Consider the following 17,295-nt stretch of genomic DNA (forward strand, 5'->3'; position numbering starts at 1 on the left):
ATTCTTTTAAGTTCTACCAGAAGCTCTTTATCGCAGAAGAATTACCAATGTAGATAAATCCATCTACTGTCTTGCTTTTGGAGAGTTCTGGTATTTCTTTCTTTTATACCTACTATGTTTGCAGAGTACTGTATCACACTGAAAACATTTACTTGAAATGACTTTAGTAACCAGAAACCTATCAACTTTTATTCCTGCATAGTTAAAATGTCCAAAAATGTCTATTTTGTGTAAAATTTTAGATGTTCTATGTTTTAAAAAAATCAATAATCTGATGTTAACTGAAATACCCCATTCCTGAGACATATATTTAATGTATATCTTAAGTCTTAATTCCTTTTGAAAGCCATGTGCTAAACTATATACAAATTGAACACTTGATTACCAACAAGGACAATGTTTTATTGAACAAATCTATGTACAGTACAAAAAATTTCTTGAAATGAGACACTATTGTTGATTTATTGCAGTTCAATGGCTCAGTTTTAATTTGTACTCTTATAAAATGCAAAGTAAAATAATTTAATGTTCAACAAGGAAGCACAAATTTTCTTTCTTGCTGAATCTGTAATATCTTTCACATATTAACAATTCCAAAATGCATATGCAGCATTTATTCATTCTGAAAAGGTGTTTTACAGTACCAAATAAATTAAAAAATAAACACTATCATCCCTTTTAGGTTTTTCATCCATACAACAGTATTAAACCAAACATGGAAGGAGTACAGCTGAACCTTCAGTGTGATTTGAAAAGAATCACAAGTTCAATGATATAAATTATCTATGCATTATATAATTGGTGGTTTTAAAAAAATGAATATGGCTAAAGCCCAAAGTACCAGTGTCCTTGTCCACGGAAATTCCCCATTCCTACTTCCTCCATAATATCTGAGCAGCGAAACTTCAGATTTGCTATTTTCTTGACCTTACTGATATATAGCAGAAAGTTAATATTTAATTTTTTGAAGGAAATTTTTATTTAAAAACAAAGATTTGAAACTTGGTCCATGTAAGATAAACACATCCTCAAAACAGGAGTAGAAAAGAAGAAAAGAAAAGGAGAAAAATCAGAGAAATAAGAAGAAAGCTTCCTTTTCTTCTGAATCTCAAATTAGAACTGTTGGAAGTTTATGCACCCTATGAAAGCAAACCGATGTAGGTTTATGTTTTAGAAGAAAGACATAATAAAATGTACATTCTTTCAACAGTCATTATTTGAGAAGTATACAAATGAAGAGGTTAGAACGGTGTGGCCAAACATAATTTTATAAAACATTCCTTGATTTAGTTATATCTAAACCAATTTGATCTTAGTCTTTCAGAAAGTTTTCTCTTAGCAACACAAAAGTAGAAATAAACCTCAAGTTGAAGACAAAAAAAAAAAAAAACAACAAGTGGAATATGTTTAAAAAACATCTTCACATGAACTCTTCAAACTAATGAAAATGTAACAGTTTGTGGTCATGTATTTATTTATGTCAATGGTTACAACTTAGTAAAAAATAAAAATTAAAAATATAAAATATTAAGTTGTTAAACTTCTGGAAAATGTACAAAGCAGAAATTATATTTCCAAAAAACTTCATTGTCCAAATAAATCAGTTTCCAAACAGGCTTTTTATTATAAGACACACTTTTAGAATGCACTGAAATAAACTTAATCATTACATTTTTAGTATCAGTAAAAATGGAAAACATTTTTTTTTAGTTGACCTTAAAGAAACGATTTAAAAACTTGATTATGAGTTGTGTTCAGTCATCTGTTACCTAAATATAAGTTCCACAGCCTAATGTAGGCTACATAACAGAACAAAAACAAACTTAAATTTGGAATGGGCTTGTGACTATCATTGCATAGTAGTGAATGCTGAAAATAAGTAAACTAATAGAATTGGGAAGTATTTTTTAGATCCTTTGCTCTATCATGACCTGGAAATTTTAGTTTAATAAAATCTGGGTGCTGCCCTGGAAGAAATGTCCCACTTCTAGTAACCTCATTCAAGAAGTTCTAAAATTGTCATATTGATAATAGGGTCTGATGAGATTATCTGCTTTGATCAAAAACTTCTCATTTGGAATAACTGGAATATTTGGTTGACATGGGTTTATTAATAGGTCTGTTTTTAAAATCTTTCTTACTAGTCACCAAGGAAAATAATGCATCAATGTATCTCTTATTGTATTCTTGCTGTGCAAGTTTTTATGTAAAAACTTCCTTTTATATGTAAAAATTACTATTCAGACCAAATTTATCACTCATGAATAAAAAACAGTAGTATGGCTTATTTGGGAATTACCTCTCTTAATTGAATAAAATGAATGAATTCTCAACCTGATTCTTAGCTGACAAATATTTTAAGCCAGTTATATTTATGGGACTATACTTAGATAACTCACATTAACGTCTAAAGGACCTTACTATGAATTACCAAGCAATGTCCTAACATTATATACAAACAGAAATATCCCAGTGTGCTTTTACCATTATTCACATTGAAGAATTTCCAATTCAGTGTTTTTCTTCAACTACGTAGCATGTAATGTCTTAGATTCCTACCATCTCTCCCCAGTTACTGATGGTTCTTTTTCTATTTAATTGGCACTGTTTCCTTTTAAATATAACTGATCTATATTATAAAAGTTGTGGGTGGAAAGTTCTATCAAGAGCTTATTGGCAAAGCACTGTTTCTTTGTTTTTTTCACTTTCAGTGCTGTCATGCCACTCATTCACTGAACTTTGACATAGTTAATTATCTGGAAACAAGTTACAATCTTTAATAGATAACATGGTGATAAGTTTTATTTTCATGAGTCAGTTTCTAAATCAGATCACAAACCAAAAATCAATGGTTCCTTAAACCATGTTTGACCAGAAGGAAGGACATAATCTGAATATGCATTACAAGAAAACAAAGCCAACTTGTAGAATAAAATGCTTTAAGTTGTTTATTATTGTAAACCACTCCCCCTTTTTATTAATGTGTTCACTTTTCCCTTTGTGTAAGGCCATAGCTGGTTTTTCTTTCTGACTAGTTTCCTGAACATATTTCTCACATAAGCGAAACTGAACATGCTGCTATTAATCATCATAAGCTTTTTAAAAATGTGGTTTTCTGGAAAACTGGTACTTTGGGAGTTTTATAATAACCCTTTTGGAGTCTAAGCCAGCACATCTCCTCTGTGAGTTCATTCTAGAAAATGTGCTTTGTCTTTAGTAATCCGAGACCGCTCTAAAATTAAGGCCATCAGAGAAATAGCAAACTGATGATGCGTTTTCTTATAGTGTTTTTTTCACACTACTGCTTGATCGACAGATTTTTCTGAAACATTTTTATCAGGCACCTGTAAAACAGAACACATCTGTTAATTCAAATTTTATAGATGTTCAAGTGGAATTCTAAGTCAGATTCCTGTTTAATTTATACCCTCGGCCATTCAAAGGAGATTGATATTAGGAGAAAGGCAAGCTCTTCTTTTGCTCATTTTGTTTTTCAATTATTTTCTGGTTCTCTTTTTACTTCTATTTTTGTAACAGAGACTTAGCTTCATTTGATTTATATTCTGGCATGCAGATGAAAAAACATTTCCATTGAAGTTACTTTGTTTCAAGAACTTTTATTACATTAAACTTAGAATGAAGAAAAGCCTTTGATACAGTGAAAGAATATGATCAAAGAATATAGAAAACCTGTGTTCAAGTTCTGGCTTGCACAAGTTCATAGGCCTATACCTATGCAAATTAATTTGTGAATTTCACTTGATCTATAAAACAGGAATAGTAATATCACCTCATAATGGCTGTATGGATTATGGGGTAGTGCTTTACTATCTGTGCTATACAAATGTCAATTTTGTTTAACCTCATAAAGATCTATGATAGTTACATTTATGGCATTTTCTATTTCTACAGATATATCTACTGAGAAGATAGAAGACTTACTTTCATCATCTGACTCAAATCCAAAGAGTGTCTGACATTTCTTTTGTGCAAGGTGAGCCTCAAGTGCTTCTGCATTACAGTAGGTGGTCAGGCATTTGCCACATCTTAATCTTTTCACTGGTTTTTTATAAACATTATCTTGATCAGAACAGGCATCTACTATATCAGTCAGAAATTTTCTGCGTTTTGGCATACTAAGATACCGTTCATCAAGGTAACTGGGAGGCAATGGTCTGACATACGGTTTTGTTAAAATTAAGCCATATGAAGTATGTTCACTTGTCTGATTTGGTTTGGAAGGTGCCTGAGATACTGGCAAGGTACTGTGTTCTTGTGGTACAGCATTGGGTAAAACGGAACCATTTTCTGTCCTGATTCTACCTGTATCACTTTTCAAAGCAGGATCTGATGAAACTAAAGGCGTTTGCTCTATTTCACTGTGTCCATTGACTAAATCACTACTACTACAATTATTTTCAGAATTTGGCTCTATGTCAGGCATCTTTTGGTCTATCAAGCTTATATTTGAAACAGTGTCATCAGAATGTTCATTTCCATTCTGAACTAAACTGTCTGTTTTCTTTTCCATACTTTCTATACATGTCTTTGGTTCTGTAGAATCTTTCCTTGATTTGCAAGTAGAAACTGGCAGATTAACAGTTTGTTTCTCATTACTAGATGAGTCTTTTTCCTGATGATTAGGATTTGAGTCTGAATGAACATTCCAAAGAATTGTTTCTCTTGGTTGTGCAGATGATTCTGGTGTTTTACTTAAATAGTGCTGAGCTTCATGTTCATATAGCAAAGGAAGATCTTCAAAAAGCTCATGGCATTCTGGAAAACTACACTGAGCTTGAAATATCCTGTGACTTTTTGTATGCTGGGCAAGCTGAAATGGCAGCTTAAATGACTCGTTGCAATTAAAATGCAAACAAAAGTACACATTTGGATAGCTGTGTCTATTAAGGTGATCTATAAAATGCTGAGAGTCTTCAAATTGCCTTTGACAAAATTTGCATTTTCCTTTGCTCCACTTCATTACTGTTTGTCGCACATTTAAATCAGTTGGATGTACAGTCATTGCATGTTTATTTAGAAATCCAATTCTTTTAAATATCCTGACACAGCCAAGAGCAGGGCACTTAAAGTTTCCTTCTTGATCTGTGGCATATATATCTTTTGGATGGCACACAGTTCCATTGATTTTATGAAGTACTGAGGTTTCTTGATTCAGGTCATAATCATCATCTTCATAATCACCTTCTTCATCCTCTTCCTCCTCATCATCATCCTCACATTCTGGTAAAGGCTTCAAGACATTATTTAAAGAAGTATCAGGACTGCCATTTTCAATAATGTTTTCAATAACATCTTCTGGTACACTTACAGGAATTTCAATGAATTCAGCCACGTGCTCAGGAATGACTTCTTTGTTTCCATCACTAGAAGCAGTAAGAGTCCCTACTTCCAAATCCTTACTATCAGAATTTCCATTTTCAAATGAAATGGAAGAACTGGAACAATTTATTTCTTCCAAAATAGTGATTTCCTGATCATCCTGTTGAGCTGCAACAATTTGCTGTCTCTGTATTTTCTTAACATGATTCTTTAAATGCTTCTGCATAAGTCCTCTATTTCTAAATTTTCTACCACATATTACACATGAAAAACTGCCTTTTTTCTGATGAGCCTGGGCATGCCTTACAATGTGACCGCCTAGAAATTCCTTGTTACATAACATACACCGATGTCTCGGGACATTGTGATCTACTTTGGAAGTACTAAGACCTGTAAGGGTTTTCTTTGTATTAAAATGACCTTTAGGTTGCACTCCAGACACATCATCAGGATCAGTCTCTCCAGTGCTCTGATCTGTAAGAGAGTCAAGCCCTTCGTCTAAACCTTGCTGTTCCACTGTCTTTTTTAGATTACCTGTAGAACTTTCCAGTGTACTTTCATTTAGAAATCTAACTGCTGATTTATCGCTCAGTAATGCTACACAGTTTTTCTTAATCATTACAAAGTTCCAAAATTCAGGATCAAAAAACAATCCCTTTTTCAAAATTGGAAGTAACTCAAAACGAACACGATTTTGAACACTACTTGTGCCTTCATTATATTCTTCATCTGGACGTTTATAAAGCTCTTCAACAGTATGATAAGCTTCTAAGGAGCGCTCAAGAAAAAATATTGAGAGTGCACAAATCCTGAGGATCTCCAAATCATTTGGCAAAAAATGTGCAATTGTTTTATAAATCAGACATTTAGTTTTGGGATCGTCATGAAGGTCTAGTTGTAGAGCACAACCACATATTTCAACACAAATTTGCAAGCCTTCTTCTTCAACCTGTAAAAATAAAAATATTACTACTAGATTATTTTTTTAAATGATTACCCTAACTGGTCTATCTCTTTAAAATACAACATTGAAACAAAAGATGAATAAACAGTATTCCAATGTGTACTTCTCCTCACTTGGTAGCATTGTTTATAAATATATACTTTTTGTTTTTTTAACTTGAGAATAATCTGGAATAGATAGAATGTTAGCTTCCATTTTCAAGTTTGGCAAGCCCTCATCATTATACAAAATATTTCATAAACTTATGGTCATTAAGATTTCTTACAAATCTAGACCCCCCATTTATTATTTTAAAATCTCACATTCTTTGGCAGAAGGGTTAAATTATATGTATTTTAACAGATTTATTAATTTTCCATGTTAAAAACTAACTAGATTCTTTTTTTAAAAAAACTGCTTATTGAAACTTTAATTTATACTATTTATTTATTTATTTATTTAGAGATAGGGTCTCGCCCTATTGCACAGGCTAGAGTGCAGTGGTGCCGTCATAGCTCACTATAACCTCAAATTCCTGGGCTCAAGCAATCCTCTTGCCTCAGCCTTCCGAGTAGCTGGGACTACAGGTGGGTGCTACCATGCCTGGCTAATTTTTCCATTTTTTTTTGTAGAGACAGGGTTTCACTAAGTTATTTATTCAAATAAGGGAGAAATATGGCACACACAAAGAAAGCAATTATAATCTTTCAAACCTAATAAGGTATCAGAATAATAAGCCTGCTGGAAGTCATCTGAATATCCCTCAAGCTTTTCAACTTTTACTGATGACTCAAAGATAACTGCATCAGCTTTTACTTGAGAATCTGTTGTCATTCCATCTTAGTTCAAGTTATAAATAATGCCTCTAGTGGTTTGCAATAATCTAAATCCTTGATTGAATAGGAGGAGGTACCATAATGTCCTTAAAATCATGTCTATATGTATATGCATATATGTCATACTGTCTGCATATGGTATATTATAGATTACAGGGAGGAACACTACCTTGCCAGCCTAATGTCTTCATAGTCCCTTACATGCTGTGTAACATTCCTGAACTGCTTACAGTTCTACAGTTCCACAGGCAGAGCTTAACTTTGTACATCCTACTCCCACTTTATCCAGCTGGTAAATTCCTATTGATCCCTTGTTCATTCTTTGACAATCAATTCTACTCTGAATGTTTTTCTTTCCATTCATTCTGGCCTCTGCCCTGAGGTAGAGTTAAAATTCCCTATTCTTTCCACTGAGAATAACTTATACTTATCTCTAAAAAGCATTTATGTACTGTTTTCGTAACTGTCTATATATATCCTCACATCCTCACTCCCACTCCCCAACTTTGCATTCCTAAATTACAGGGGATAGTGTTTCATTTTTTGTATCTCCCTATGGTTAGCATAAAACTTGGCACACAGCGACTTCTAAATAAATGTTTGCAGAATGAATGGGAATCAGATCTATTCCACTGACTTTAGTTTGCCCCTATAAATCCATTATCTCTAGCTTGGAATCCTTCCTGAATTCAAATTTCTTATTTCTAAACGCCTGTTACAATTTGATTTTCCCACCTAGATTTTCTAGATGTAGCAAATTCAAAATCCATTCACTCAAAACAGAATTCCTTTTCTTTCTCCAAAGTTCTATCTACATCCTCTATCTTGTCTCATAAAATTATAATGTATAGAAGATGCTCAAGTTAAAAATTTTAAGATCATAAAAAGGAACAGGTTACTTCCTTACCTGAAATCCTTTAATGGTCTCAGGATATTTATGAACTTAAGTTCCAACTTTTAGTGCAGTATTCCAGTCCCTTTAGATCTCCAACAGCCACTCCCCCTGCCAGTCTCTCCTATCAGTCTCATCTCCCACCCACTTCCCCACATTTGTCACCCTATTAATGTCACCAGATGGTTGTAAAAAAACAAATAATAAGAGAAGGTAAAAGAGCTCTGTAAACTACAAAATCCTCTACAAATGTTAGTACTATCTTCATCTATCATTGAAAACCCAGCTTAAAGCATCTTCCTCTGTGAAGCCTTTTCAGATGTATCATCTGTAATGTCTCCCAAACACATACGCGATTTTAACTATGCCTCTTTTCACAGCACTGAGGCAACTGAATGACCTATTCCATCAAATAAAAGTGTTTTTAGTAGAGTGTAAACTATTAAACATCATTTTAATATTTATTTCATCTTTGAATTTTTCTCTTATATTTTTTAGTTTGACCATACATGTGAAAATAAGAAAGCTCTGTGATAATTGGCAAAACCTCACTTACATTATAAACTTTCTGTAACAGTATCTCTCAACTTTTGGTGCAAATGAGAATCATATGTAGGAAAAAAAATATGCATACATTTTCATTTTTAAAAACAAAGTTTTATGGATGATTCTAATGCACATCAAATGTTAAGTGTTCTGTAGCATAGTTTGCTTTCCCTTTTTTGGTGGAGGGAGAGGTTAACTTTGACAATGCAATTGAGTGACATTTCACTCTTTAATATGGATGCTATGAATGCAGTTAGCAAAATAAATTGGAAATTAAAAAAGAAAAAGCCCTCCAATACAATGCTGCCAACTTTGTATCATGGAAATATGATCACTACATGGTCATACATCTAATGAGTGATGTGATGATGACTGTAATAAATGCATAAATACATAAGAAAAAATAAAATACACTATTTAATGGATGCCTCCTTATATATTTAAAAGTAACCCACATAAAGATTCAGTTAAACAGAACTACCTAATATGGTAAGTGGCTTCATCTTTTCTGTCTTTGTATTCAAAGTCCCACTAATATTTTTGAGGAAAAGTTACAAGATCTGCAGGATCCATTTTCTTTTCTTTTTTTCTTTCCTTCTTTTTCTCTATTTTTTTTTTTTTTTTTTTTGGTAGAGACAGAGTCTCATTCTTGCTCAGGCTGGTCTTGAACTTCTGGCCCCAAGCAATCCTGCTGAGTTAGCCTTCCAAAGTGCTAGAATTACAGGCATGGGTCAATACACCAGGCCAGCAGGATCCATTTTCATGTCTATCTATGTAAGACTCATATGTAAAATCATACTTACTTGCAAGTGGCCCAAGAAAAAATTGATTCAGGACTATTTTTAATGGGTTTTTACAGTTATATCAAATAAACACTTTAAAAACTTGTTCTTAGATTTTAAAAATGCCTCAGAATTCATTGTTCTTTTTCACATAACACCAGACTTAAAACTGGAACTAAGTTTCTCTGTGATAGTGAATAAGTATTATCTATAGATATACAAAGTTCATTTGCAGATTAGTTAAGGATTCTACAAATGGGACTTAGGATGATGTTAAAAGTAACAAATTTAATCATAAGAAAAGAAATGATAGCTTCTAATGGAAGTAACTGTTCCCATATTAAATTTTAAGTAGCAAAAAAATTGGCCTTTTTTCTCTTTTTTCAGTTATTTTCAGTTATGTATAACCTTTGTCCATGTTGGGAGTTTGGAGTTGAAGAAGAGGATGCAATATATGTAGAATGTGGCCTTAAAATCCTCCTTCCCTTCAATTTTATCATCAAATAAAATTTATCATAAGAGATTCAAGTTTCAGTGAACTGTTACTTAAATTTAGTTTAAAATTCAAGGGATAAATATGTCCTATTTACCTCATCTTTAATGATTTTCATGAAAGGAAATATGACTTTCACATTAGTTGCTGTTCTTAAAAGCTGGTAGCATTGATCTACAAAAACTTGTTTTGAAGGATTAGATTTAAGCTGTAGTTTACTCCATATGAAAATCAACTCCCTGTAAATGAGAAAAAAAGAGAAATATCAAAAATACAGTTTATTGAAATACAAACATTAGTTCTCTTTTCCTGATTCTATAGTGTCCTGGGTGGAATGTATACAAAATGGATATAAATTTGTATTACATTCACCACCACCCCCAACCTGCTTCTGCTACCTATGTGAGACTAATAAATTGGGAGACAGAGAGATCAGAAATTACCAATTTTCAGTAATGAGGAATGAATTCCAGCCATGTGCTGTCTTAACTAAGACATCTCTAATATTGGATCAAAACAAAAATTCTCATCCCAATGTACCAATATTGTAAACTTTGGCCTTTAATTAATACCCTCCTTGCAAACTTAGAAACCAATGCTGTAGACTTTGAAAAGAAGGAATGGTTCATATTTTTCATTTTCTGGTAAGATACCAAAAACATTAAAGTATTAAAAGATATTAAAAGTGTAAGTATATTATAGTTTTGATTTTGAAATTGTATGCTTTAGATCAACTGCTCTTCTATTAAGATGTAGTACTTTTAAACAGACAAGCTATGGACTATTTAAAGTATTTCAGATAGATTCTTTTCAAAAATATGGTCAAGGTTACTAGATGAACAAAGCTAGGAGCAGTGGGTTTTAAGGCAGAGGCAAATGATAAGATATAGTTGATATATTTGGTTATCACATTTTTACAAATTAGAATTCTTTCAAACATGCCATAAAAGTATAAAAAGCATCATAATCTAAAAGTTTTAAAATAACTGATGAAAATGTTTAAAAAAAAGTGATTTATTGAGTATGTATTTTGAGCCCAGCACATACAAGTATTAAATCTGTGGACAGCTTGATTACCATCATGAAGGTGCACATAGTCTACTCAGAGAGACAATACAGAAAAACACAAAACAAAAAATGACAGCAAGCAACATATAAGAAATAAAACCAAAATTCCACTTCCATTTCATACTAACTGTGTGGGTATTCCTTAAGTTTCCGTCCACCACCCACTTTCCACTTTTTTTTTTTTTTGCATAATACTCCTTTAGAACACTCACCAGGTTTCCCATCTTCCTCACAGATCTCTAGCTCTGACTTCTTTCCAATTTCCATGCCTAGGCATTTCAGTTTATATTGCATTCCACCACCTTAATCCACTTAGAACTAATCCTATTCCTACAAAATTGATGATCTTTTCCTAGATCAGTCAGTGAACATTTCTCCACACTGTGTGATTCTAACCTGTTTATTTTCCAGTGCCTTTATATTTCAGTTATATTTTTACTCTCAGCTATGTCATTCTTTCTCAATATTACCATCTTAGGCCCTTTAATTTTACACATTTCTACAGCAGTTGCTAACCTGATCTATTTCTAGCCTCCCTGATCATTTCATTTAGTGTTTATTCAATATGCTGTATGGTGTTAATAGCAATATAAACATGGGTTTTGAAGTCAGAAGGTTCACGATTTGAATCTTAAATCCTTTTCTAAGGTTGGTCTCCTTACTGTCAGTTAAACTGTTTCATTTATTCTCACTTTTATTTATGCTGGTTGCTCTACTTGGAAAGTATTTCTTCATTTCTAAGATGAACTTAATCTTTTAAAGGCCATATCAAGTATTTCTTCTTCATGAAAGCCTTCATGAGTACCCCAAAGTGATACCTACTTCAAAATAGATCTTATCCCTCTTATTGATTTCATGCTTTTCATATGCTTCCTTGTTTATATTTTGTAGGTCCTATTTCCCCAACTACTAATACATTATAAATATCTTCAATGATACACTGTATAGTGGAGGCAGTGGCAAGAACATGGGATTGGGAATAAGAGAGACCTAAATCTCAATACAGATTTATACACTAATTGGAGTGGTATACTACCCCATTCACAGTGAGCAACCCATTTCTGAGAAGTGCCCTAATAGAGTGAAACCTCAGTGGCCACGTCTCTTATGTGACCCTCCCCTTCCTACCTTAAGATATTAATTCAGGGGCAGGAAACTGACCCCCATCAGGGTAGAGTCCCTAGCATGTTCTCAACTCTAAACTATGAAGTTTGGGGACTGTTGGTATTCCTGCTCATCTGCAGCAGGAGAGACTGAAGCCAACTTTCAGAAAAGAGAAACAGATTTTTGAAAAACATTAGCAATCTCAGTGTCCCACATAGCAATTATCTTTAAAGACCACATGTATCCCTGCCCTTCCCATGGTTCTGTCCAGTATCCTTTCAATAAATACTACTTTTTCCCTATACTAGTTAGGCACAGATGCAATGACTTGCAGACTGACTAGTATAAATTCCAACTCCATTTTGTACTAGCTGTGTGACTTTTATCTTTTTTATGTACAGTTTTCTTATACCTAAAAGTTAGGATTATTTCTATTCAACATCTTTATTAAAAGAATTAAGAGAGAGAAGTGAAACACCTTGGTAAAATGTCTTGCATATAGTGATGTTTAATAAATCAAAAGTTTCCTGTATTTATTCCTTATCTTTGTAATCCTCATAGTACTAAGCAGTTAAGATTTATTAAATAAATGTTAGTTGATAATCTGGTAAAAATCATATTCCTGATGCTGAAAGCATTTAGAGGAAGCCTCTTGAAAGAAATTTAGGGAAAATATACACATGGAAATGAAATAAAAGGTGATGGTGGGCATTCTAAATAAGGGGTATTTTATGAAAAAATTAATATTGATAGAAGAAGACAAACAGATCAACTATATTTAAGAAGATGTGGCATATCTCTGCAACAGATTTTAAAACAGAAAATGATAGTTGGAAATCAGAGGAGAGAAATGTCATTCAATATTACACAAGTGAATATTTAACATATTAGAAATGTATATGTTCATTTTCTAACTTGTTCCAAAAAATAATTTGAGACTCCTTACAAACATTCTTAGGGTACAAAATGAGTTGTTTTTTTTTTTTGACAGATCTTATTTCTTTTTTGTCTCAGTTAAGTCAGGGGAAAATGCATATCCCAGACCCTAATAAGTTTCCTAGGAGAGGGCTACTAGTAAGGAATTTAGCTTTTGGGCAGGCAAAGCAGAAATCTTAGGAATGGTTATGAAGCCCCATTTTTATTGAATTTACAACATGGGATCTCAGGTTTTACTTGTACATTGGATTTTTAATGAAAATAAAAAAATCCTGAAAACCACCAATAGTCTTCCTTTAGAAGACCAAAAGGGCAGGTTTAATGAAGCTTATATGCTTTGTTTTAGTCGGTGGGTCCTTTAGAAAACATAGCACCCATTCAGTGTATAGAAAACATTTCCCAGGTAGCTAACTAATAAAGGACTCTATTAACTACTAATAACAACCATCAAGTTATCTAGTTTCTGAGAAAAGGGAATAGGGTCAACAGTCACCTTTACAAGATAGATTTTTTTCCCAAATTTGACACATTATAATAAGTAATGTTTAATAGCAGAGGCTGTGAATCAGGCTTCCTAGGTTTGAATCATGGCTTCACTATTTACTATCTCAATGGCTTGAGCACAATATTATCTATTTCATAAGATTGTTGGAGTAAATGAAATAATGCACACATAGAGCATAAAAAGCTAACTCAGCAAATGTTAGCAGCTGCTATTATTATTATTATTGTTGATGGTGAAAGAGAAATAGGGTTAGTAGCTTGCTTGCTCCAATGGCTTGAGATAAAGCAAAACTGGACTGTGTGTAAATCTGGTTCTGCCCACAGAAAGGGGAGATGAATGGCAAGCTGGCTCATAAGAAGGCTAGGATGAAACAGACAACACAGACCTTGTAGGCTGAAAAGCATCCTGCTCTTCAAATTACACTAAAAATCAACTTTTAGAAGCATGAAAAAAGACCCTAGCATTCAGAAATATAGAGATGAGATTGAAGAAATAAGAGGGTAGGCCATCAAAACCAAGGCTACTCAGAACGAAGGCCCAAAAAGAAGGCTAAACTCCTTTTAGGTTGGGCAGCTGTAGTCACACACCAACCTTCTATTCTTAGAGGGTGTCTGTAGCCAGGAGCTGGAAGATAGGCACTGTAATATTTTTAAGGTCCATAAAGAGTAGAAACTGGTTAGCCAAGAGAAGAAGAAAATAAAATGTATTTTTAGGGGTTTTTTTTGTTTGTTTGCTTACATTTGATTCCAGTTATTTATGAGTATATTAAAATGAAAAGACTAAAGATACCCTGTTTAAACAGTCTGATAGAGTTAAGGCAGAGAACATTCCTATCCCCATACGAAAAGATCTACTACAGCAATTGTGACTACATTCAATTTTGGAATAACCACATATTAAAAAATTATATTAAATAATGCTTTGAAAACTACAGTCATGTGCTGCAAAATAATATTTTTGTCAATGGTGGACTACATATATTATGGTGGTCCAGTAAGATTATATAATACCATATTTTTACTATACCTTTTCTATGTTTAGATGCACTAATACTTACCATTGTGTTACAATTGCCTACAATATTCAGTATAGTAATATCCTGTACAGGTTTGGAGCCTAGGAGCAGTAGGCTATATCATATAACCTAAGTGTGTGGTAGGCTATAAATACCATCTAGGTTTGTGTAAGTACAGTCTGTGATGTTTGTACAATGACAAAATCGCCTAACACCACATTTGTCAGAACATATCCCTGTCCTTAAGCGATGGATGACTGTACTAAAAACTGTTTGACTACTGCTTCCTAATCCCTTTCTCTATTTGGAATTCAAATTTACATGGTATATAATTTTGAATAAAAATTAGCATAATCTAACTAAAAGTATACTGTATTCCCCTAAAAGAATTTACTTGTTTCTAGACCCAGCTCTGCTACTAATTAGCTGTTTCACTCTATCTCTGACTCTGGAGATTTCAATCTATAAAAAGAATATTAAAGTATGATTTGGAGCTATATGCCTTCAAGCTATTACTGTATTTAAGAATTTAAAATTTGAAAGCATTGATTAAAAAAATGTTTATAGCTTAAGATCATTTCAGATTATTATGTTCAGCAATATAAACTACTTTAATTAATGAAATGGTAAAGTAGTAGGGTGTTTTTTGTGTATGTTTGTGTATATATTTGTATACTGGAGGAGAAGCAGCAGAAGTTCTTAGTAGCACTTGAAGAGTGTTTTTAGTACCATATTTTAAATTATATGATTGCTAGGTAAAAATGTTGGCTTCATATATCCTACTAACAAGCTTTCAATAGTCTTAAAAATGTTTTTAAAAACTCAAACTTCAAATTTAATTTCAAACATAATTGTTTCATTGTAATACATACCTTAAATATCTACACTATCAATTAATAGTACATGATAATTTTCTTTTTAAAATCTCTAGTTCTTAGAATCTACTATTGTTCCTTGTACAATAAATTTGTTAAAAAATCGCTTACTATTGTCACACAATTAAAAAAGAATTCCAAACTCTGCTAGCCAATTCTCCTTTTGTTGCTCATCTTACCATTTTAATTTCTGTATTAGGAACACTTACCAGATACAGTACATGTCCCCATTCTGGAGCTGTGGAATAAGAAAAGATTCACAGAGTTGCAAAGCTAACATAGTCTTTCCTTCTTTCTCAGTATTACAGATGATATCAATTCCACTCTTACAATCAGTTTTCAATAAATGCTGTCAGAGAAAAAGAAAAATCAGTTCATATCATTAAAAATATCTAAAAAAGCTACTTGCAATAAATGTTTAAACATTCAGAAGAAATTACTTAGATTTCTAGTTTTCTTCTACAAAAATGATTGTACAGAAATATTTTCATGGTTTCATAGTTTCACTGTATAGCAACTACATTTTACACTGACTACTTTTAATTTCATTACTCTCCATGACCTGTAGGTAAATAGGGTCCATATTAGAAAAAGATTAATTCTTTCATCTTAAAAACAAAATAAATATCCACATTTAACTTCTTAGTACTCTATTTAAAAGGCAAAATCAAAACATTTTCTCAGTTTTTATTTGACCTCTCTGTCACAATAAAAGCTCAACATGAATAATGCTTATTAATGAGTAATTTTATTAATTTCATCATTGTTAACATCATATTCTGACTAACTCAATGTGACCTTAAAGTATGGTGCCAAAAGAGAACACATCTAGATAATGTAATCCTTAAATCTTTGGTATTACTGTAAAAAGAATCTAACAACAACATTGGGCTACTCTTTTTTTTGGTAGGGTTAAAATGGTAATAGGCAAAAATAGTTCCAAACAATACCTCCTGGAATAGCTGATCTTCTACAGGTGACATAAACAGACATGTGAAGAATGCTTGATGGAAGTACAAGTCTTTACTGATTTCTGGGTGATTTATACAAGATTTAATAAGAGCCATTGCTTCGGGTATGCGTTCACAAGCGATTAGGTATCTGGCACGTAGTTCAAAGAACAGTGGATTTTCAGAACTCAAATATTTGTTCACTGTATTAAAAAGAAAACAGACTCTTACTTTCAATAAAAGATTTTCTCAAATTTTGTTGCTTGAAACTTTACCACTAAAATATGGTATCTAATTAGATTAACTAATTATTTAATTAAATAACATTTTCCTTAGTAATTTATTTGTAAAAAGAATATTCAGTTATTTGATTGGAAAAATGAAAACAGCAGTGACACTAAAACAGTGCTCAAGAAATAAATATTTGTTGATTTTTGTCTCAGTAATTAACAAAAATGAAAACAAAATAAAAAAAAGAAATTTTCTTCTTTAGTTCATTAATGTTAAAATATGTTCCAAGTAACATGAGTCTATGATGTCTTTTTAGTCTAAGATTACATACCACGTCATCTTACTGCCCTATATTTTCATTAAGATTAAAAGGCTGAATCCTGGCCTGGTGAGGTGGCTCACGCCTGTGATCCTAGCACTCTGGGAGGCTGAGGTGAGAGGATCGCTTGAAGTCAAGAGTTTGAGACCAGCCTGAGCAAGAGCCAGATCACATCTCTACTAAAAATAGAAAGAAATTATCTGGCCATGGTGGCATGTGCCTGTAGTCCCAGCTACTTGGGAGGCTGAGGCAGGAGGATTGCTTGAGCCCAGGAGTTTGAGGTTGCAGTGAGCTGTGATGATGCCACTACACTCTATTTACCACTGCATTCTACCTGGAGTGACAGAACAAGACTCTGTTTCAAAAAACAAAAAAACAAAAAAAAAAAAGACTGAATCCTAATTCCTAATTTGTCATATTAAAACCACATTAATTAAAGAGAAATGTAATCTGAATTAAT

The 17,295-nt window shown here is 32.7% G+C and overlaps 1 protein-coding gene across 2 annotated transcripts in view; it reads right to left on the reverse strand.

Annotated features, from left to right (window-relative positions):
* Positions 1 to 381: 381 nt before the first annotated feature.
* ZNF654 (zinc finger protein 654) overlaps positions 382 to 17,295 on the reverse strand; it is a 79,265-nt gene continuing 62,351 nt past the window's right edge. The window contains exons 5-9 of one of the 2 annotated variants that reach the window (XM_045540446.1): positions 16,286 to 16,488; positions 15,545 to 15,684; positions 9,930 to 10,071; positions 3,943 to 6,289; positions 382 to 3,344 (exon numbers count right to left, since the gene is read on the reverse strand). In XM_045540446.1, coding sequence (XP_045396402.1) covers positions 3,337 to 3,344; positions 3,943 to 6,289; positions 9,930 to 10,071; positions 15,545 to 15,684; positions 16,286 to 16,488 — 2,840 coding nt within the window. In that variant the 3' untranslated portion in view covers positions 382 to 3,336. Of the gene's footprint in view, positions 6,290 to 9,929; positions 10,072 to 15,544; positions 15,685 to 16,285; positions 16,489 to 17,295 lie in introns of both variants that reach the window. The other variant, XM_045540445.1, reaches the window with a different exon arrangement.

This window comes from Lemur catta, chromosome 1 (genome assembly GCF_020740605.2).
Source record: "Lemur catta isolate mLemCat1 chromosome 1, mLemCat1.pri, whole genome shotgun sequence".
In the NCBI taxonomy this organism is placed as follows: Eukaryota; Metazoa; Chordata; class Mammalia; order Primates; family Lemuridae; genus Lemur; species Lemur catta.